The sequence below is a fragment of the Syngnathus acus genome, chromosome 13, assembly GCF_901709675.1.
Source record: "Syngnathus acus chromosome 13, fSynAcu1.2, whole genome shotgun sequence".
Taxonomy (NCBI): Eukaryota; Metazoa; Chordata; class Actinopteri; order Syngnathiformes; family Syngnathidae; genus Syngnathus; species Syngnathus acus.
The window spans coordinates 8,972,274-8,995,657 of NC_051098.1; the positions used below are offsets into that span (position 1 = coordinate 8,972,274).

A 23,384-nucleotide genomic window follows, 5' to 3' on the forward strand; every position below is an offset into this window, starting at 1 on the left:
TAAACATGATGAGTGGCTGAATTACTGCAATTCTTCTTTACTTCTACTGATAATGGTGCTGTAGTGCTACTGTGAATGAAGAAAGTGGCGAGATTGCATAGCATGTGTGAACACAGGAGGTGAAAAGACCTTTGGTGCATCATGTGAAATTTTCGAAGGCAGTGATTCCCAACCAAATTGTAATGTGTTCTGTTTGTTGATGATTTTAGATGTTGCGCTTTTGGTTGTGTGTAAGACAATGAGTTGCCCTGCGTATGAAATGTGCTATATAAATAATTGCTTAATTGTTTTTGTCATTGTTGTTAATTTTTTAATTATTATTGGCTATGTTTGGTCATGGACAAACTCCTGCTCCAACCCATTTATCAGTAATACAGTAAAAATTAGTGTGATTTGATTGTCAACATTTACACAAATCTATTTACAGTTTACACCCCTAAATATTGCTTGCAGCCGTAAATTTTCAGGTTAGGGTCCTCTGTAGTATGGAGCCCCGCAGTGACGCATTATGACAAGCCGAAAATTTTAAGGTTTTACTATTAAAACAGAAGATGAAATATACTGCCACCTGTTGCCATTCATACAACAGTCATGGAATATCATGATACACTGGACCAGCTTTGTGTTCAATTAAACAGACCCTGATTTTGCACTGTAACTTGTGTTAAACGTGTTTGAAAGTGGTAATACGTCAATATTGGTTCTATTGTGGTATGGATGAAATCTTTTAGTGAAAAAATTGAGACAAAATCAAATATTTCTGCATTCAGAATTTTGTTGAACGTGACGCAAAATGAGTAGTCTGAGTAGTGCATTGGCTTAATAAATGTTCTGACATATCAGCAAGGAACGAGTGTGACTATAAAGAGTAAAAATGTTTTAAAAACTCCAATCTAAGGTCATTATGCGCTCCCATGTTATTACACTGCCATCTTGTGGACAGACACAGACAGGAGTAGTGAAATTATTTAATCATTAAGGAAAAATGAATGTACTGTCCTTATTACACGAGGTGTCCCCATAAGAACAATAAGAATAAACAAGAACAAAGAAATAAAAAGAAACAAAGAGCATGGAGAATTACAGGAAAAAGTTTCATGTTTAGTTCAGTTTATTTATAGCATGTTTTACGAAATTATTTCTGTATACTGTTTATTTCAATACTCTACACTACCGGTCTATATAGAACAGCCTGATGTTTCCATTTTTTTAAATTAAAATTCATGCACTTCAATTTCTGCCTGTATTCAGAAATAAAAGCATATAACAATTTGAGTTACAAGGGGAATCATGGAATTAAGCTATACACCAAAATGTATTTTAAACCTTTGACTCATTAAAGTAGCCACTTATGGGGGCAGATCACACTCATGAAACTGAAAAATAAAGTACATTTCATACTGTACAAAAAGGGCAGTCTCCTTAATTGCATTGGGATGTTTCAGAAGAACACAAGGTGGCAGTAATGCAACAGCAGCGACAGTGTGCGTCAGCGTGGCGTAAAAGAAGATGAAACCAACGAAGAAGAAGGAAAATGGCAGCGCTCGGTACAGCACGGTGCTTACGCCGAGGCTGCTCTTGGCTGCAAAGTGTTCAGAGAAATAAAAACCTGCTCGTAAAATGTAGCACCCGGACTTTTTGCATCGATACGCCAGACAGCGGTATGTATATTACACAGTCTGGATCATAACGTGCAATAGCGCAAACCATGTAATTGTAACGCTGACCTTGTCGTGTGTCAAAAATACAAGACATCCACATTTGGATTCGTTCTACAAACAATTATGTTTACATTTTACCATCCACAGCTTCTGCATTATTTTCTGTTGCTCAAGAATGCGCTCCCAGCTAGATATTACAATGAAACATTTTTACAGCGTTAATATTTGGTTGCTAGACCTTGATTATGATTGCATATTTCTCTTCCATAGTGCAAAACAATGCAAAGCCCCAGTTCACAGATCCAGTTGTGCAGGACATCCTGACCAGGATAACGGGTCTGAACCTGGAAAAGGTGTTCCGATCAGTTAAACAGGAGCTGAAGCCGCCAACGTATAAACTCATGACCGATGAACAGTTGGAGCAGGTAGGTGCCTTGAGTCACACTATCCTTTTCTTGCAGTCTCACACACGACTTGTTACTCAGTAGCCACTGTATGCTTTCAGGCGGTGAAGTTGGCCACAGAGAAGGCTAAAAAGATGCTGCAAATGCCACCTGTGTTACCTGAGAGGAAGCCCATCAGTGACATACTGTCTGTCGACAAGATTCTGGATGGCATGGATACGGCCAAATATGTCTTCACAGACATCACCTACAACATTCCAAACAGGGTTAGTACATTCAACTTCATTAGATAAACAAAAAGATAAAAAGAAACGTTTTGGATAGACATTACCGCATCCAGTGCAGAACTTTACTGAAAGCCAGTAAATACAGTATCAGAAATGTCTCTCAGAATGATGTACAGTAAGCAGTTCTATTTAAAGTGCAGCAACTGTTTGTATCTCCTTTCCTGTTGTTAAATATAAACATGCGTTGTCAGCATATTACTGTGAATCTATTTCAGAACTGTACAAAAATGTTCATGTTCCACATCACCTGTATATTGTAATTGTTTTTTGCACCTTGTCTTGATGCATAGTTCATTTGTGTGTTTGTTTTGCCCTCAGGAAAGGTTCATTGTTGTGAGGGAGACCGACGGCACATTACGAAAAGCCACCTGGGAGGAAAGAGACCGACTCATTCAGGTCTACTTTCCAAGAGATGGGCGCAAAATCACTACGCCGTTGCTCTTCACTGAGGAAAACCTAAAGGTAAAAAATAGCCCATCAAAGCTGCTTTTTTCTTTCAAATGCTGCTGTGACTGCCACAACTATGAAACAACCAATGACAATTAAAACTCACAAGTAGTCCCTTCTTTTTATTTCCTCTTTTGCTTGCATATTTTCTTTTCTATTAGATGGTGTTCTCTCAGGACCGCCACGAGGATGTGTTGGACCTGTGTCTGGTCCAGTTTGAACCCGACTCATCACAGTACATCAAGGTAAGCTGAGTGCCTCGCCATAGCAACCAAACTGCGATTGGTGGACTGCAAACCTGACATCCATTTGTGTCAGGTGCACGCCGCCACCTATGAAGATCTGGACAAACATGGGAAATATGAGCTTCTTCGTTCTACCCGGCACTTTGGCGGTATGGCCTGGTACCTGGTCAACGCTCGCAGGATTGATGGCCTCATTGTGGACATGCTGAAGAAGGAATTGTAAGTTTAATAGATGACTTTATTCTATTGCATGTTGCTCTTCTACAGATTTTTTTTTTGGTGTTTACAGTGTTTGGTTCAGGCAGAATTGTTTTTGTGTGATTCAGACTGCAGGAGGCAGTAAGCCTCGTGTCTCTCTTCCACCTGGTCCATCCTCACAGCGAGTCGGCACTGGAAGCTTCCAGACTTGAGGCCGCAGACACTGACCTTGTCAAGGTGAGAACACTTGCCATCATGAGCTTTTAAGATTAGGTTGATATCTCCTACTCCTACTGAGGCAGTACTTTTTAACATTTCTCTTATATACTGATATACATTTCTATTTCTATACTGTACAAGACTTGTCAGTATGCATTTCAGAGAACACCAGTGTCATCAGTTTCAAATTATTTCAATGATGAGTGTGGGTTTCCAACAATTTTGACTGTGCTGTGTCTACAGACAAACAAATGTCTTTTAAGATGCTTTTATTGTACTCCAAAAACAAAACAATGCCTGATTTTCATTGTTTAATTGTTGGTTTTAGTTGGGGCCTGATCGATTAATTGTTCCCATTAAATCGGACGATTATAGCTCTTTTCAACATTGGCCCACATTTGACCAATTATTCTATTCGTCTCTCATAAAACAGTACTCACCTGCTGAAGGGTGTCCTTACACTATTTGTCCACTAGGTAGCGCTGTGACTTCATTTACCCCTCAAGTCTTCCTACCAGTGACAAATACAGCCATAAAGCATGTGTGTCTGACAATGCTTTTTTTTTTTTTTTAACCTTACATTGCAACGGTCTTAAAGTTGTTCCACCTGTACAATAACCTCCCTCCAATTTGTAGCAACAAGTAAAAACAATTTTGTGTTTGTGTTTGCATGACAATAATAAACAAATCTATATTGCTGTCTCAACAGATCTATGCCAAAAAGGAATCCCAGAGGTCTGGCTACATTGACTTGGCCTTGCAGGCATATGAACAGTCGCAGTCAAACAGCGCTGCTGTCTAATTGACCCATTTCTCATTTGGAATTCTGGAATTTATGGAAACAAATACATGCAGGTTGTGCTTATAATTTGTGTCCTAACCACATTGTGTACATAACTGAACAAACTGAAAGTCACTCAATAAAACAAATGTCTTTGTACCTCTGGGTAAGTGGAATATCTTCAGGTCTGCCAAAAGTGAAAAACAACTGACAATCTTATGACATAACACAAACATAAACACAAAAAACATGCCAGTGATGCTTGCCTGTATAATTATTAATGCACAGGACTTCAGGATGATGTCCATCCTCCCATCTTGACAAAGACGGTAGTTCTAACTGAAGCAAAATAATCCCTCCTCTAAAACATGATGCTATCATAAAATTTGCAAAATTCTGAAACCTAGACTGAATCTTTGGGTCATAATCCTGAGGTATATTTGGCAAAACTGATCAAACAGTAAGGCCACAGCCTCAGTCAATCCAACATTTGTTTTCATTCTTTTATGTCACAAAACCCTGGCAATTGATCAGAAGTGTGTTGACTTTTTATCTTCACTTAAAATACATGACTGCATTTAGCTCTTTTTTTTTGCTTGCAAATATACAGACACTCGTCCTCAAAAAGCCCAAAGTCAGTCATTATTATTAGTTCGCTGTAGTCTGAACGCAAATAAAAACAAACATTGAACATTTGCACCTTGCACCTTAAGTCAATGATGTAACAATTGAGCCAAATCACATGACACGTTTCTCTCTCACTCAACTATTAAACCCACATTTGAGTTACTATAAGATAAGATAAGAGGAACTTTATTAATCTCACGTGTGAGAAACTGCATGTAACAACAGCTCGATTTACAGGAATGAATAATGAATAAGATCCAAACAAAGTCTTGTTTTGGTAATAAAGGCTCGGAGGAAAAAAAGTTCACTGTGTTGTCAGTTTATTACTTTAAATGTTATAAATAGATTGTATCGTGCAAGACTTAAGCACATCTTACTGGGCCTTCTTAAAAACTTGGAGGCAGACTTTGTCCAGTACGTGGATCTCCTAAAAGAGAGGACAAACACACACCTTTAGACCAACACTGACAAGAAATCTTGTCTCTTACATCACCTGTCAGATCTTTTATCTCGAATCTTCTGATAATACAGAATCGTTTTATTATTATTGCCTCAAACTGTGTTCGGAAAGATTCCATCAAGTTAATATGGTTGACGTTTCTTGCTGTCACTTTCTTGTTTCTCAGGGTAATTAGGTTGGTCGAAATAACATATTTGTATTGTTTTCCTTTGAATTTCTGGATGATGACATTTCTTCTTTCGTACCAGATGTAGCAGATCTCCCTCGATCCAATGTTTCCAACCACGGTTTTCCTTTTCCCCCTTCTGAACACACACCAGTTTGTCCCCATCCCAGGTGACCAGGGTCTGTGATGTGGCATCCAGGACAAAAAATAAGCATCCATTAATGTTATCAAGATATCAACTGTGAGTACATGTTCACGAGTTTCTTTACAAAAGCAGTATTGGGGCAACATTTAAAACTCAACCAATCGTCCTTACCATGACTTTTCGGTTGTCAAGACCCTTTGTCTGCTCTTCGAACTCCACCCCTACAGTAAAGTTAACCTCATAGTTTCTGAAGGTGCTCAACGTGTTTGTTTCAAACTTGTCTCCGTTCTGAACCATGATTTTTGTCTGGTGCAGCTTGGAAGCGATTGTTCTGGTGGCAAAGTCGATGTCTGCATACAAGAATGAAGGAAAATTGCATGTCGGTAGTGAACACACTGTGATTCCTATTTGCATACTCTGAAAACATAATCAAAATGTTAAAATGTCTTTTGTTAAACTATTTACCAATGCAAAGGAGTTTGAGCTCATTTCATTGAGAATGATATTTGTTAGAATTGTAAAGCCATGAACTTAACCATGTGAAAAATTGGACACGTCATCAGAATTGATGATTAGAAAAAGAACCGTGGGGTAAGATTCAAGATTCAAGAGTTTTTATTCGCCATGTTTGAGCGTGCCAAACAAGGAATTTGACTTCGGTAAATCACAGCCTCTGTTCAACATTTAGGTGACTAACAACATTTTCAGAAATAACATTAACCTTTTCTCGTTTAATAAGCGGGCAAGCATGCAAATTAATATTTGTGTGTGTCTGTCCCGTTAATAAAAAGGCACGCTTTGGAGGAGTCATATCCCAGTGGCTAAAATAATTCTGTAAAATGGGTGTCACCACCATTGTCCCCATGGGAACCATGGAGCCCCCAAGGACCACGTGAGTACCCCACGGGCCTGTTCTAAAAATCATTTGAAAATGTAAAATCTTTACATTACATTTTCCCATATGTATCTGTCTTTATTATTATGTTTTAGTTCACTGCATCTTCTTTACCATTCACTGCATTGAGAAAATAAGATGATATATTTGTACGGCAACTTACCGAGGGCTTTCATGACATCATCAAAGTTTTTACTGCTCACCATCTCCCACTTTCCATTGTAATCTGCAGGCATGTTGAATGTGTGTGTGTCGAAGTAGTGGTTACTTCTCGAGTTGGTTGGCACGCCGAGAAAGAATTATGCGGTCCAAATCTTTTTGTAGACACTGTTTGTGTGTGCGCGTGCATGTGTGTGGGTGTGTTTGTCAAAGGACAGGGTCCGCCTGATAATTGCCTTGAGCCAGTACATATGGGCACTTTGAGATATCTGAAAGGTCAGGTGCTCCATGAACATTCTACTTCACGACAGAACTGCATGTACATCACTGCCCATCTTGGTAAATGCATGTGTGTGTGTACGTGTATACTGGAAATCATCTCCTTTACAAAATGTTATGTTCATGTATTTTTACAGACAAAAATATTAAAATATTGCTGTAGACATTTTTTTTTTTCGTGATAGCAGATTGATTTTTGACCTGCCTCATGTAATGTGTTGTCAGATATGATAAGATAAGTGATGACGACACAGTGATAACTGTCAGATAATAAAAATGACCTCATTTCCCATTGGGACTGACAAAGGTCATTGGACACAATATGTGAAGGAAGGTATTCTCACTAAAAGGATGAAAACGTACAGTAAATTTGTTAGCCAGATGGAAGAACAAAGTTGAACACTACAGACCCCATCAATGAAAAAACAGATTAATTTTGTCTTTTTATTCTTTATAAGTAGAGTACAGATTCACTATTTAATTTAAATTACCCGTCATTTTTTTCTTTTAAGAATAACATTCTATTTCTGTAATGCACAATTAATTCCCTTTTCTGTGGATAAGGCTTATTGCCTTACTTTTTTTGGTGGTATTTCAGTTTGATGCTTTAATACATAGCTACATTAATAATGACTATTACTAGATGAATCCATTCATATTAATTTGTTTCTACTTACTTTTCATGAGTTTTTGCTGTGTCCCTCAGCTCTTTCCCACATTCCAAAAAACACCAACTGGCTGGCGACCAGTCCAGAGAACAGAGTAGACACTGCTTCCCACCCAAAGTTTGCTGGGAAAGGCTCCAGCTCATCCACACTCCTAATGAGGACAAGCAGTATAGAAAATGGTTGGATGGATGAGTCACTTTGGCATCATAATGGCACAACCCGTCTGTTGTTCATCCTCCGTGATCCAGGTGAGCAGATGGACAAATAAATGTAAATTAAGCTGCTCTGCGCTTTCCCCCCTTTATTAGCTGTCTGACATTGCAGGAGGGGACGTGATTAATAACATAACAAATAAGCGCAAATAAAAGGTAGCAAATACATTTTGGCCTGCCACATCTTGAGTGATGGTGAAATTGGTGGAACTATATTGTCATTATTCTTTTCTTGTAAAATGTTTTGACTTAAATAAATTTAAAAAATAGTTACAATTAAAAGTTATTATTTTCCGCATATCCAAATCTTTTTGTAGACACTATTTGTGTGTATAATTATTATAATTAAGTTATAAGTTAAGTTTATAAGGTTCACTTGACCTCCTCACGTTCACACGCATAAGTGTTTTTTATGTTTTGACCACACGGGGGCAATGTTGCTACACAAGAGCCAAGTCCGCAAGCATTTGTGCATATGGATAGTCCTAAATTCAGAGTGAAACAGCACCACATGTTATCCTGTGATCAATGTTCAGATGACACAAAACCATCTGCTAACCAAGGGCCAGCAAGGCCGAAATCTGTTCACTATGGTGTGTAGTGTGAATAGGTTGAGTGAAGCTGCTTTCTTATTATAACTTCTCCTGTGAGGTGAAAACACATTTTTGATTTACAAATGAGATCCCGGATGCGTAAATGAATAATCATCTAATGTTTTCAAACACATACCAGACTGTAAATTTGACCGATTGGTACAAATTTCCACATGCATGCAAGGATCTATGCTTATATGATTGCACCAGGGCATCCTAAATTTGTGCGACTGCAATTTGGGAGTATTTTTAATAATGAAGCAGTTTCATATTAAATTCTGCCAAACAGACTCCTAATGGCACATCCTGCACTTCATAACCTTGCAAAGCACGTGCACACACACATATGCTTGTTTTCCATATTGCAGTCCCCTGAGTGTTGGTCTTTTTAGCCCTCGATCTCAATGTAATCATTCAGCAGAGATGCAACGCTGCACACCTTTAATGTCTTATGCGATTGGATAAAATTGACTTCATTAACGTGGAGCTCAGTGCTACATGTTTGCATCCCCTATCAGCTCCACCACTGGCCTTGTCATCTCTTCTATGTCATTCTTGTTTCAAAGCATCAAAAGGTTTCATGAATCAGTGTCCTCCGAGAAGACAAATGACTGAGAGGTCTGCTCTTTGTTATGAAGGTATACTTGTGTATTCTCAGCAGTGACGCAATAGCTATAAATTTGTCATGAATTTTCATCCCACTCATGGACAAGACTGATGCACGACTTGGATTTTGCTGTGTACTTTGATGTGCCGGCACAACAACAAAGAAGCCCAGCACATTTTAATGGCTATGTCTTTTATCTTCCTTATTGAAGCTATTTTTTTTTTTGAGGGGTGGAGGTAATTCATAACAATAATACAGTATTATATGCATTAGTGCTACCTGAAAAGTAGTAATAACATGTTTGCTGCATGCAATCACAGAAAATGACGACCACTTTTATTTTAGACAGAAAACAAATGTGACAAGGTTTGAGTGATTTTTGTTCATGTTGTGTTCACCAAGCAGTGGAAGTAAGGGTTACCTACCTAAGTGAAGTTTGAGTTTGCATTTGTTAAACCTGTTGTTCAACTTGTGCTCGGTGATAGTCACTGACAATTAATGATGCTCGGTCCAAGTTGAGACAATCTTCATATGGTTGAGGATCAAGAATTAAGGAGTGAGGAGGTGTAAGCAATTTTTACTGGCTTGTGATTTCAAAATTAGTTATTCATTATTTGTGTTTATGTCATATGAGGCGATCATACATTGATTTGGGCTCACAGTTATAACGATCCCCTTTTGCTGAATGTTATATGGCTATGAATTACAACGTATGGTAAAATTTCCATCGCGCATAGTTTTATGGGTGAGATTGCAAAATAAAAATGAAAATATCTCACAAATCTGAGATGCTAGGGGGAAAAACATGACCTTTTTAAAATCAGTGACAAAAGTACATTTCGGGACGCAAAAAGCCATTTCAGATTCAAATTTCCCGTTGACTGTTGTTATAGTTCTCCTTAAGCTCCATCGACCATTTCCAAAGTTAAAGCATTACATTTATGATTATCGCCTGAATAAATTAACCTCAATGACTACATGAACCATTTATCAAAATTTCAACCAAGTCTCTGTTTGATTCAACTTGTTAAAATGTAAATTCAACACACCAGTCTTGCTTTTCCATTTCAAGCAGTTTACCTCATGAGAAATCTTTCTTACATTCCAACTACAGCAGCAGAGAAAGCAAAGCCAATCAGGATGATTGTGAATATTAGACTTTTTATACCACCCTGCAAGAAGAAAACTATTCTTTCAAACCTCTTTTGAAATTGCCCTGCCTTTGTTTACTCGTTGGAGAACGCTTTGGCTCTTTCCACCTGAAAGAAAACACATGATTATTGTAAAGTGATAGTGAATTATTGTTTCTGCATGTTGTTTTTCTTGGTCACTGGTCATAGCTTAGAAGATATGTCCATGATGTATCTTTCCATAAATATTTATGCATGATCCATGCACTCTTGCCTGTGGGTGTTTATCAGTTATGGATGTTAAATGGCTGAGCCTGCCTGACCACCATCTCTCAGTAACATGCTTGCTTTGATCAATTGCTCACCAGGCTCCATCTGAGGCCTCGCTTCTCACTACTTATAAGCAGCACAAATCAATCCTATGTTCCACCTCTACCAATGCCATCCTGTTCCCTCGGGATAAATGTTGCCTTTTAACCTCCACCAATGCATGTAATGTGCCCTCTTCTGCACCATCACTAGAAAGCAACAGCATCCTCATAACCATGTTGAGAAAATCCCATACAAGCACTGTCGTGAGTGTGTGTGCGCGTGTGTGTCTTCTCATACACAGGTTTTTGGGGAAGTTTGTGATGTTCAGTGGGAATCGATGCTACATTTTTCATGTTTTCTCGGTAATTCTATTGGGTTGCAAAGAGGCCTCATTTCCCACAGAAACCATGGGACTGATTGCAGGAACCCGGGAAGAGTTTCTCTATTTTTTGCTTCTCTGCTCTGAAATTGGCCCGGATAGTGATGCATTATGCATTGGGTTTCCAATGTGGAGCAGGAAAGGGCTGCGGGTCCTAAGGGATCAGTGGAGGACAGGGTTCCCAGATTCGCATTCTGCTACATGCATGGGGCCACGCACGTCAAAGAAAAAAAAAAAAAATGGAAGAGAGATTATTTTATTGTACTGTCATGTTTTGCTGTTAGAGGGCAACTGAATGGAATGCTATTCTGGTATTCATTTTAAAGGTGAAATGTGGAAAATGTGATGACACTTTGTCTTTAGATCCGTCCGTCTATCCATCCATCCATCCATCCATCCATCCATCCATCCATCCATCCATCCATCCATCCATCCATCCATCCATCCATCCATCCATCCATCCATCCATCCATCCATCCATCCATCCAGGTGTTGTACACACAAATTTTTGCAATGGTTCTGAAGATTCCAACGTGCAAACAATTGGAATACATGCGCAAAGACAACTAGATGGAAGTCAACATGAGAGGAAAATAAAATGCCAAAAGAGAAGAAAGAAGCAAGGAGAAAAATAAACCCAAGGAATGGCTGACTTATTGTATATTCCTCCGTAAGGCATGTGAACATCATCAGCACCGCTGATGCGTGGCGTGGGAGTTGAATGAGGAAACTCTGGTCTGGGTTCACGTCTAATTTTTCTTACTTATTTGGCCTTTCCGCTTGCGAAGCTTTCAATCTCACAGGCCTTTAGGGGGTCCAGATTATCTCTTTTGTTTGGAGGAAAATGAGCTGAGCTGAAAGCTACATTACCCCAGCCTTATGTGAGCTCATTTTTCCCACACCGCCATTAGCTCACTAAAGCCATTTGGAGATGCACAGTGAAGTGTCTACATGTTCATCAGAGAGTGCCTGGCATTCCTTCAGTCAATTACCGTCCAAATGGTCTCTGGGTGATTATTCATTCCCCGGGCTTTTGTCTCTGCACCACAGCAACAAGTATGTGGATGAGAGTTTTGAGTCCATTTTACTTTGACTTTTTATCAAGTCATCATTTCTTTCACACATTAAAAGATGCCTGCATTTCCTATGTTGAGTGAGAGTTGTAGATCCATGTTGTAGTTTAAGTTAAAAACAAAAAACGCCATCCATAATCCCCTGATCTCAATCCGATCGAGAACCTGTGGGTGATCTTTGAAGGAAAGATCAGAGGGTGACCGGCAGCATAGCCTCTAGACAGCAACTGTGGGAGGAAATATTTGCGTATCATTATAGGGCTTTTTCTTGCAATGCGGTGTTTTGTTCTCAAATGGGAAGACGAGTGCGGTTGGGAAAGACACTTGGCCAAGTGTACTCCTACTTTGTGAACTTCTTCACGCATGAGACATATTTTATTCAGCAATTCCAGAATATAGCTCACGCAAAGGTGGTGTCTCACTTAGAGTATTTGCGAACAATTTTTTTGTCAGGGTTTGTTAAAGGTTTAAAAGGGTTGCAAAGAGTCTTTAATTCATAACGTCCGTTTCAAAATCGTAACGCAATTAAATTTTGGTGTTTACATCATTTATATATATTTCTACTCTGTTGTCAATCCATCTTGCACTTCGACATTTGTACTTTGCCTTGCTATCGTGGATTTGTAATAACAATGCTGTTCTCCTTGAGGTAAGCAGAAAATGCTGTGCACATGGCTTTGTCCTGCCTTGATTATGTTCATATCGATTTCCATTAAACTCAGCCAATTTCTCTCTACGCTTCTTTATGTTGCTCTTTTAAAAGCGGTCCAAACACTCTTAGGTGATTATCTGTTTTATCCCGTAGTTTTAGCCTTTTAAATCTGTTTCTGTCTTTTCCGGTTGTCCCCGGCCCAGGCTGCACTGTCTCAGCTAACGTTTATTGCCAGTTATGGACTCTATGAATAATTGATCCTGAATCTATTTAAGAACCTGACTAGGACAAATGGTACAGGGCAGCACTGGCCAATAATCTCTCCCTCCACTGCACAAATAGGGGTCTTCTATTCCAGCATGTCTGCAGTCATTTTTCTTGCCTTTTCTATGCTATCATATGCTTTTCTTTCCAATCCTTTCCTATTCTTCTCTTACACCCTAACTTATTCCATTTACCTAACAATAAGTGAAAACATTACAAAGAGCATGTCAACTTTTTTAAAGATGTTGACATGCCTGCACCTTTCACGTCACTGCTGTTTCCTTGCGGTCTCCTAGGGAACTGGTCCTTTTGAGTCACAGCCAAGTGTGAGCATTTAAAAACTGCCTTATAATTCCAAAATAGTGTGTACTGTATTCCTAGTATGTTGCACAAAGTCCGGCCATCAATGCTTGTTCCCTTCGAACATTGTCATGATTTATATAACCAAGTCTGACAATAATAAAAAAAAACAGAAACTACCTCTGAAACAACTGTAAGCAACAATGTGATGATGCCTTATCTACTTAGTGTTCATTCTCTTCATCAATACCACTCGATATAAGAAAAAAAGAGTTAAGTCAAATATAAAATGAGTACTGTTTAATAAAAGCGATGGTGTACACAAATGAAAATTACCTTTTTGGAGGATAAGGCATCTTTTGTTCCGCCTAACCACCCAAATGAACAGGAAGGCAGCCATCTATTACAATAAATACAACATTCAAACTCAGACCGAAATAATCAGTCAAAGACCACAAGGGTTCCAAATAAATTCTGGCATGATTCATTTTGGTGATCCCAGCCAAGTGTTGAGTGTCAGAAAATTAAGCCACTAAGCCACTGAGCTCAAGGTACAAGAAAAGAAGAACATTTTGATATTTTATTTTATTATTCTGTTTATATATAATGTATATTGTACATAGAGTGCACAATATAAATAGCCAGGTAATGTGGTACATTATATCAAAATGGTCTATCTTTCTTTTATCTTTAGTTGTTTGTCTCATTTCGATCAAGAGACTGATCAAGAATTGTTCATCTTCAGGCAGGTTCCTACAAAAGACTTAACTGGAGCCGAACCCAGCTGACTTTAACCAAGAGACTGAAAATCTTTCAGATTGTTAAAGTGAAGTTCATTGCATCTTAATTATTATTATTTTTTTTACAAGGTCAACTGTGATTTTGAATAATTAAACTAAAATGCTATACTATGGGACTTTGCGTTGAGGTGTCATTGGGGTACCGTAATTTTCGGACTATAAGTCGCGGTTTTTTTCATAGTTTGGGTGGGGGGGCGACTTATACTCAGGAGCGACTTATATACATATATATGTTTTTTTTCACTTTTTTGGGCATTTTATGGCTGGTGCGACTTATACTCCGGTGCGACTTATAGTCCGAAAATTACGGTATATAGGACTCGTCTTCCATACCAAATGGCCAAAGATGGCACAACTATCCAGGCAACCTTGGCAGTTGCCGAGTGCTGAAAGAAACAAACACACTGACAATAGAATGAAGGCAAATAATCACTCAGGGCACGCAGAAAGTATAAATAAATGAATTGAAAAAAAAGAGAGGGGCTTCATGGTAATGTGTGTCTGTAACGTTATATGAGAAAAGTAATAGTGTCAGTTTATCGCAATACCATCAAGGATCAGTAGTAGTGAAATTGTACTGTATGCTTTCCATTCCTTTTATTTATTTGGTTGTTTATACAATGTGACACTTGTTTTTGGTGTTGGTAGTTAATTCCATGGATTTTCATCTTCCCTTATCTATTGTTCTGGTTTTATGGGGCTTCATGGGAATTCTTGCCTGGGGGCACCAGGGCGTCTGGACGAACCCCTACAAACAGCTGTCAGTTTTAGATAGTGTGTTGAAAAAAAAAAGCCATCTATAAGTTGCAGCATTTGCTTAAAAATGGTATGTTATAATGTCTGCTCCGATAGTCAGTATCCGGAACACACCTGTGTGCATTAATTTACAAAAAGAGGCCTGCAGACAGCGTCTTTATCACATTTACTGTCGTTAGTGAACATGTTGAAGTGACGTCTCAGAGATGAGCACTGATCAATAGAGTTCTGTGATAATACCCCAGAGAGACAAAGACAAAGCAGCTTGGTTTGCATCCTAAGTGTTACACAGTAATGCATTCTACCTTCAGGTTATTTGCATTGAACATGTTTTTTTAGATTCCCGATTTAATTGGGGAGGTCGTATTTTATCATGTGTCCGCATGACTGGTACCTTGGACAGCGTATCTCTCCTGCCCCGGTGGCATTAACAACATTTCCACACGTGCTCCCAGCTCGTGAACCGCGCTATATAAACCCCGCACACCCAGCTTTTTCTGTCAGTTCGTCCACGCTGCTTCCCTGTCTCGTCTGTTGCCTGCCTTCCCTAAACTGACTCCCGTTGCTGACCTTGCCCGTTTACCTGTTGCTTGACCCAAGTATGACTTCTGCCTGGCCTGACCCTTTGCCTGTTATTTGACCACGAGTTCTGCCGACGCCCTACCTGCTTCTGTGCTTGTCTCTGCTTCTTCGTTCTCTGCCCAGGTCTGACCTTCTGCCTGTCCTCAACCACGAGCCTGCTTCACCCTTGCCAGCATCCGTTCCAATGCCTGTGATCCATTTCTCATTTCCCTTCTATACAATAAACGTGAGTACAGTGATGCATTTGGTTGCCCTGTTTGACTCGTTACAGTATTTGGCCATTTAAGGTTTGAATCCTTATTCAAAAGACCTGCAAAATGTCTCCATTTTAGGAACCCTTGACTTCAGAACCAGGAGGAGTATGTGCACCTGTTCTTTTTACACTACATAGTATATATCAAAGTCCATTGACATTTTATTAAAAGAGAAGCAATACGCAGATGACAATATCAGGCGGATTGATTAAGTCATTTTGATGCTATGTGAATTGGATGGAAGAGAGAATAAACCAGCCACTTATCACGTACGGTCCTTATATCATCCATTTATAATACCACTTAAAAATGTATTTATGACAAAAAAAATATTAGGGTTCATGACCAAACCACATTAGACAGAAAGTCGCGTAGGATTGAAGCGGGTAAAATCGAGATTTAGATGTACATACGTACATACGTACATACATAATAAAAAATTGGACTGAGAAGAAATATTAACATTTGCAAATCTGGCTCGACATTCCTGCCTTTTCTTAAGGATGCTTCTCATGCTGCTTGTAAAAACTTTCAAAATAGACTCAAGAGTAACTTGTCATTGTGCTAAATCAAAAAATTGCCTAGTAATCCTGTTTCTGATTGTATTTCAGTGTGTGTGTGTGTGTGAGGGAGAGAGAGAGAGAGAGAGAGAGAGAAAGAGAGAGAGAGTGTTTCATCTTTCTCTGAGTTCCTAACAATTGGTTTATTTATTGAGCCATCTGTGTCGACATACTGCTACTACAATGTTTTGCAGCACAACTTTTTGATCCCCTTGTTTCAACTTTGCTGGATTCAAAACTATCAGAATAATTTGGGTTCAGTTATGACAAACGTCTGTGCTTTCCATTCATTGTGAGAAAATTGTGTATCATAAGTGATTGCTCATCTTTTATTTAGTTTTGTTTTTACGCTGTTGTACTGTATCTCTGTTCTGCTTTTGCATTAGAACTGATCAGGTTAGTCTGTCGAGATACCTTGAGTGTTCAGTGTTCTACGGTTCTTTACATTTTCATCACTCATGACTACAAATCCTCTTACTCCCTGTTGCCTGTTTACTCAATCACATCCAGACTGGCTATGCTGATGAAATGTCAGCATGTCTACTCTTTTTTTGGGCCTAACAAGCTAAGAACCATTTGGCCTTTCCATGAATTACTTTTTGTATGATTCTGTTCTACAGTGGCTATAAAATGTCTACACACCACTGCTCAAATGTTTTTTCTTATAAACATAAAAAAATAGATAAATAATTTCAAAACTTCTTGCAAGAGTAAGGTGATCTATACCCCTTGCTACCCTATAGAATATTTTTTAACTTTTTTGAGAGGGGCATATAAATAAAATAAAAATAAAAAAATGAAAAATAAAAGATAAAAAATAAATAAATAAACAATATCTGATTTTTGTTTTAGCTGTGCACCCCTCGTGCAACTTTGATGTGGGTATGTTTAGAACCAAACAATAACATTTAAACTCATGTTAAATTGGAATCAGTACACATATGCCACCATTTAAAGTGCCTCAGATCAATTTAACCTTCAGATATTCTAGTCGTTTCTTCCGGACATTTGCTATCTAGCAGAAGCCAGAATGTTATGTGCTAAAAATGACTGTTAGCGTAACATATTTTTCCCTCGTTTAGGTCCAGGTTGCATAAATCCATGCCCTTAGTCTTCATGATGTCAACAAATTGTTTAGCTTTAATGTGCACAGGGCTGGACTGACACTGAAAATCATCGTGCGGTATATTAAACTTCCAGCCATCAGTACAGTTGAACAGAGAGAGCAATAACCCCCAAATTTAATGCACCAACTCCCAATTCCCACCTAAGATCTTGTAACACTAACAAGTGACATGGCTCCAGGGAGCGAAGGTAGCTAATTGGGCCCATTTTTGACATTTTTACTTGGTGTTGTACTCATTTGGGTAGCCAGTGGTTTAGCCAATAATGGCTGTCTTGAGTCAATTTTAGGGAACATTAAATTTCCACTGCTATGCAAGCTGTACGCAGACTACTTAATTGTGTAGCAAAGTATCATTTCATCAATGTTAATAATATATTTACAAAAATACACTATTTAAATATACTGTATATTGGGGTAGTTATAGTTTCCTTAAAAGAATTAGTTGTTATTTTGCATTAAAGACATACGTATGTACCCATTATACATATTTGCATTGAAACAATTTATCAAGGCCTTGAGACATAGGTTTGCATTACATTTGTATGACACCCTGCCTCCACAGGTAAAATGCAAATTATAGTTTTAAAGGCTGTAAGAGCATTAGGTACTTATCTTCAAAAAAAAAAAATCACGGTGTAGACATTGAATTTTGTATATGGCAAATGCCAGCGTATCCTGATTTTTGTGCAGGTGCAATCAAGGCTTACGTTTACTGTTTGCCAATTTGGCAGATAGCTCTGCTCCATGCTAGGCTTTCCTACATAGTGAGGGCGAGTCCTTCAAGAAACGACCAGTGGTAAAAAGTCGATCGGAAGTGTTCTTGAACCACGTCGAAACAGTAGCGGAGACGATTTAATGAGATTTTGGTGAATTTGATTGAGGCACAGGCAAAGCCTTGCTGACATGTCTGTGGATTTTATTGTATTTCATTCATAAATACGACAACAGTGTGAATCAAAGGGCCAACACAAATGTTTCAATTAAAAAAATAATGGTCACATTGTGCTGTTCCAGCATTAAATGTCCCTGGAGTATTCTTTATCTTTGTTTGACCAAGCAGGATAAATCCATTGTTGAAGCAGTTTCAGTTGACAGGTTTATCATAACTTTTCACTCATTTGCATAAGTAATCAGCTCAGCGGTTCAAAACTTGTTCAGATTTAAGATGGCAATAACTAATTAAAGGGAATGCAATAAACAATGCTATTTGAGGGGGGGGGGAGAGAATAACTTGATTTGTTTTTCTGCAAGTTTATTGAAATATGAGCAGATTAATTATCTTGGCCTAGCTGTTAATAGCGAAGATGTCTCATAAGATCAAATGTACATATTCGAGTTAAAGTTCTGTAACTACTGACTTCCATTTGTGTTCCCTGGCAGCTAAAAGGAAAAAATACAAAAAGTGAGAGGTTTTTTTTTTTTTTAGGAAGTGAGAATGACAGTTGCTCACTGTGCTTTCAACACAGATCCCTGCCCAAATGAATAGGCAGCAAGAAAGAAAATAATGTATTTGTCCAAATTCATAACAATTTGTGCTCATCATGACTTCCTGCTAGATGCTCACCCATAAACACCTTTGTGCAGGTCACTATTAATTTATTTTCACACATTACATTGTGCCACCGCATGTGTCAGGGAACACAGCTCTGTGAGACACCCGCTGGTTAACAAATGGAGATTTGAATGAAGTAAGCACAGTCTTGCGACCCTTCCTGGAGCAACAGAATGAAACTTTAGACACACTACTCCAAAATGGACCAGTGTTTTCTTTGAAAATGGAAACTAATACACCAGTAAAGTTCACCAGGGTCTCTTTAGTCCATAGATAAAGTGTATAAAACCTCATTTGAACTACTAATTTCCACTGGTTTATTTATTTATTTATTTTACTTGTTAACAAGCAAACCTTCCAAATAAGTCTGTTTATTTTACTCATTTTGCTAGCTTGCGAATTTAATATTAGCATCATGTGAATGTCATATATATCAAGAGTCAGATGTGAGGTGTTTTAATGGACCTAATCTGATCACTTTTCCAAAAAATATATTTTTCAAACTTGGCTAGAAAATAAAACGGAAGTTATTTCATTTGTGTGGCAGAGATGATGTGGACAAGTTAAGTTAACTTTCGCACATGGGTGACAAACACAAGGCCCGGGGGCAAGACACGGCCCGCCACATTGTTTTATGTGGCCTGCAAAGACAAATTGTACATCAACTTCATGTGTCAATACTAAAATTATAAAATCTATTCACCAATATTTATTACCATTCATCTTTTTATGATATTTGAACAGTTTTTATGCATCTCTGATTCCAAAACTAGTTATTCATCAATTTGTTTTGTTGCCTATACTGTATATAGAAGACGCTGACAGTCATAATAATGACAACAATGCGGCCCGCGATAAAAATAAGTTTGACATCCCTGCTTCTGCTGTTTATATATTTTTTATTTCTGTCATTTTATCCTTCTTAACACATTTTATTCTTAACACTATACTTGAAGGACCCCAAGCCATTTTACCAGGAACTCTTCCATCTTCTGAGGTAGCATTAGAGACATGTGTAAGTGGCGTAGTAATTAACACCCAAGACTCACTGCCGCTTCCGTGCTGACATTGGCATGCATGTAAATATCTTAAGAGCATTCAAATGTCTACGTGTTAGATATCATGCGATGTTCATTTGCCTCGGGTGGACTCCAGCAGACCCGTGACCTTGAATGCCACAGAAGAGAAATGGATATGTGGAGTATAGCCTCTCTTTGGTATGCAGCCCTCTCATAAAAAATGTCTACATTAGTGCATATAAAACTGTCACAAGTGAGAAATTGCCTGCAGTTGACACCTTCATGATGCAGTTAATTAAACATTTTTTTGCGTTTCATATTTAAACATCTTGGTGGGTGGAAAAATTACTTCTGCATGATTAATCTTGGAAACAAATTTCCTGCTTTGTAAATTATCGTTCAAGAATATTGTTCCAGATGTTTCTGAGGTCATAGAAATTAATCTTCTTTTTATTTCTTCTTGAAGCTGGAAGCACTGCCGACCAGTAAATGCATGTTGCGTATTTCGGGTTTTATATCAATGGCATAATTTTTGTTAGTGTGTATGCAATATTCTGTTGGATATTTGTATTTTTCTAAAAGCATTGTTAATAGAAACTTAATCACAGTATGTCCCTCTCCCTATCAGCAGGTAATTAATGAACGGTCACAGTGTCCAACTGATCTGATTTGCTCTGAAGTCTAATGGTATTCAAATTGCAGATATCTGTGTAGACCAGATGCACAGAGCGTCTTACATTTTACAAACAAACCAATTTGGACAGAATAAAGGTTCTGTATCTTTAATGGCGGTATTCTCTTCTCTCGGTAGTTCAAGATAAGTGGGGCTTTCTTTATGTCAGCATGTTGGCTTAACACTACTTGAAGCCAGACTCAGAGGAGGGATAGCAGTAAACCCTCTGAGGCAGATGTGTATTTTTCTATTTTATTTCTGTGGTGGTTGGAATATCTCTCTCTCTGTGCATGTGTGTGTGTGTTCTGTGTCATTGATGCACAAAGCCGAACAAACTTCTGGTTCAGCCACTGAAGGAGGGTCTCATCTGACAGATATCCTCTTGTGTGTGTCTAGACTGCAGCGCTGGATATAGAGGACTCTGGAGTGATTGTGGAACATTTTCCACTTAGACAGCAGGGGGTGGAACTGGTTGCCTTGGATGTGCTATGAACACTCAGGGCCCTATTTTTGTGAGTATTTCAAGTCGGTATGCAAGGTCTGGTCTGGTTTATCCACGTTTTCTCCAAGCTAACGGCTAACTTTATTGCATGAAGGGATGTGCCGTTATGCAACAACGGGGAGATTATGCTCCTCTTTGGGTAATCTTGATTTTATAACACTTATAGTAGTTTTTAAATAACGTGTATGCATATAAACGCCTAAATATTGTTATCCAATATATCTACTGCAATTTCACATTGGATTGCTGGTTTGAAGTTTACTTTTAATATTATTATTTTTAATATTTATTATTGTTATTATTATTAATTGTGCCCTGCGATTGGCTGGCAACCGGTTCAGGGTGTCCCCCCCTACTGCCTGATGACAGCTGGGATAGGCTTCAGCACACCCGCGACCCCCGTGGGGACTAAGCGGTACAGAAATTGGATGGATGGATTATTATTATTATTATTTTTAAATAAACATTTATGATAAAACTTGTCTGGTGTTTTATTCCTTGTTTTTATATCCGCCAATTAAAACATAAAAATTAGACATTTCGTTAACTGCTTTATATGACAATCTGTGTTTTACGTTGTTATATGAGTTGGTGTCCCCCAAAATAACAAGTGTTTTCAACCTTTTATTCAAACACAAACACACGTATAATAACACCATCAACTACAATCCAACAAATACAAAATTAAAACATCAATGTCGGCATAACGTGTGTCGGCTGGCATAGCAGCAACGCCGTCTGTCACTCACTCGTAAATCTTCGCGAACGAACATGAAAATGGCGGTGTACCTAATAGAGTGTCCGAATGACGTCGCAGATCAAACAGCCAATCAGAAAGTGGGGGTGAGGGCGGGTGTGGCACTTTTCACTTTCATTTAAGGTTTGACCATGATCTTTCCCTAATGAAGTGGCCTGTTATTAGGTACACCTGAAAATGGCAGTGTACCAAATAGAGTGTCCGAATGACATCACAGATCAAACAGCCAATCAGAAAGTGGGGATGAGGGCAGGTGTGGCACTTTTCACTTAAACCAGGGGTGCCGACCTCCAGTCCTCGAAGGGCCGCGTTCCAACATGTTTTCCGAGTGACCCTCGTTAAGCGCACCTGCGTGAAAAGTTTTAGCTCCTTTCACGTTCTGCAGGAGCTAAAACTTTTCACGCAGGTGCACTTAACGAGGGAATCCTAGAAAACATGTTGGAATGCGGCCCCGAGGACTAGAGCTTGACACCTGTGACCTTTGACCATGATATTTCCCTAATAAAGTGGCCTGTTATTTGGTACACTTGAAAATGGCGGTGTACCTAATGGAGTGTCCGAGTGACGTCACAGCTCAAACAGCCAATCAGAAAGTGGGGGTGAGGGCGGGTGTGGCAATTTTCACTTAAACCAGGGGTGCCGACCTCCAGTCCTCGAAGGGCCGCGTTCCAACATGTTTTCCAAGAGACCCTCGTTAAGCGCACCTGCGTGAAAAGTTTTAGCTCCTTTCACGTTCTGCAGGAGCTAAAACTTTTCACGCAGGTGCACTTAACGAGGGAATCTTGGAAAACATGTTGGAATGCGGCCCCAAGGACTAGAGCTTGACACCTGTGACCTTTGAAGTGGCCTGTGATTAGGGTTAGGGTTAGGGTTAGGGTTACTACACGAGGTAAAATAAATAAATGAATAAATAAATAAAGTGTAGCGAACCCCAACCCTAATTCTAACCCTTCGCCTACCCTACTTTGAAACCCTAACTCTAGCTTTAAAGCCTATTTTGAAACCCTAACTCTCTTCACCCCGCCCCCTAGGTAGTGGCCGTGATCCATTGGTTTGCTCCGCCAACATGGGGGCGGGGCTACCTTATGTATTTACACAAAATTGTTTGCATATGGGCACGCATACAAAGTGAGGTTCCAATTCTAAAAGCACATTTAGGTTTACGCTCACACCTGGGATCGAACCAAGTTCTTACCGAGCAAGAGCCCGTGTCACTCACCAGTCGGCTATTTCAACCTGGCAACCCTTGGCCGTCTGGACTCTTTTGTAGTAGTGATGTACATTACAGTTTCCAAAAACGGAATCTTTAGAATCGGTTCACTCAAAAGATCTAAAAGCACATTTAGGTGTATGCTTACACCTGGGATCGAACCAAGTCCTTATCTAACAAGAGCCCGTACCACTAACCAGTCGGCTATTTTGACCTGGCTGCACTTGGCCGTCTGCACTCTTTTGTACCAGTGATGTGCATTACAGTTCTCTAAAACGAACTGAATCTTTAGAATCGGTTCACTCAAAAGATCTAAAAGTACATGTATGCTCACACTTGGGATCGAACCATCTTCTTACCAAGCAGTAGCCCATGTCACTAACCAGTCGGCTACTTCAACCTGGCAGCACTTAGCCGTCTGAACTCTTTT

The 23,384-nt window shown here is 39.0% G+C and overlaps 2 protein-coding genes and 1 long non-coding RNA gene across 3 annotated transcripts; 2 read left to right on the forward strand and 1 right to left on the reverse strand.

Annotated features, from left to right (window-relative positions):
• Positions 1-1,503: 1,503 nt before the first annotated feature.
• On the forward strand, positions 1,504-4,462 carry mrps22 (mitochondrial ribosomal protein S22). Its single transcript, XM_037268018.1, has 8 exons — positions 1,504-1,661; positions 1,932-2,086; positions 2,167-2,331; positions 2,671-2,814; positions 2,961-3,044; positions 3,118-3,263; positions 3,371-3,479; positions 4,171-4,462. The coding sequence occupies exons 1-8, from the start codon at positions 1,535-1,537 to the stop codon at positions 4,261-4,263; spliced, it is 1,023 nt and encodes a 340-aa protein (XP_037123913.1). The 5' UTR covers positions 1,504-1,534; the 3' UTR covers positions 4,264-4,462.
• Positions 4,463-5,172: 710 nt separating this feature from the next.
• Positions 5,173-6,858, reverse strand: rbp2a (retinol binding protein 2a, cellular). Its single transcript, XM_037268019.1, has 4 exons — positions 6,699-6,858; positions 5,812-5,990; positions 5,575-5,676; positions 5,173-5,296 (listed from the first exon to the last, which is right to left on the reverse strand). The coding sequence occupies exons 1-4, from the start codon at positions 6,769-6,771 to the stop codon at positions 5,243-5,245; spliced, it is 408 nt and encodes a 135-aa protein (XP_037123914.1). The 5' UTR covers positions 6,772-6,858; the 3' UTR covers positions 5,173-5,242.
• Positions 6,859-7,478: 620 nt separating this feature from the next.
• On the forward strand, positions 7,479-21,121 carry LOC119132609. Its single transcript, XR_005099917.1, has 3 exons — positions 7,479-7,889; positions 15,425-15,527; positions 20,882-21,121. It is a non-coding gene; the product is annotated as an uncharacterized LOC119132609 (long non-coding RNA).
• Positions 21,122-23,384: the final 2,263 nt, after the last annotated feature.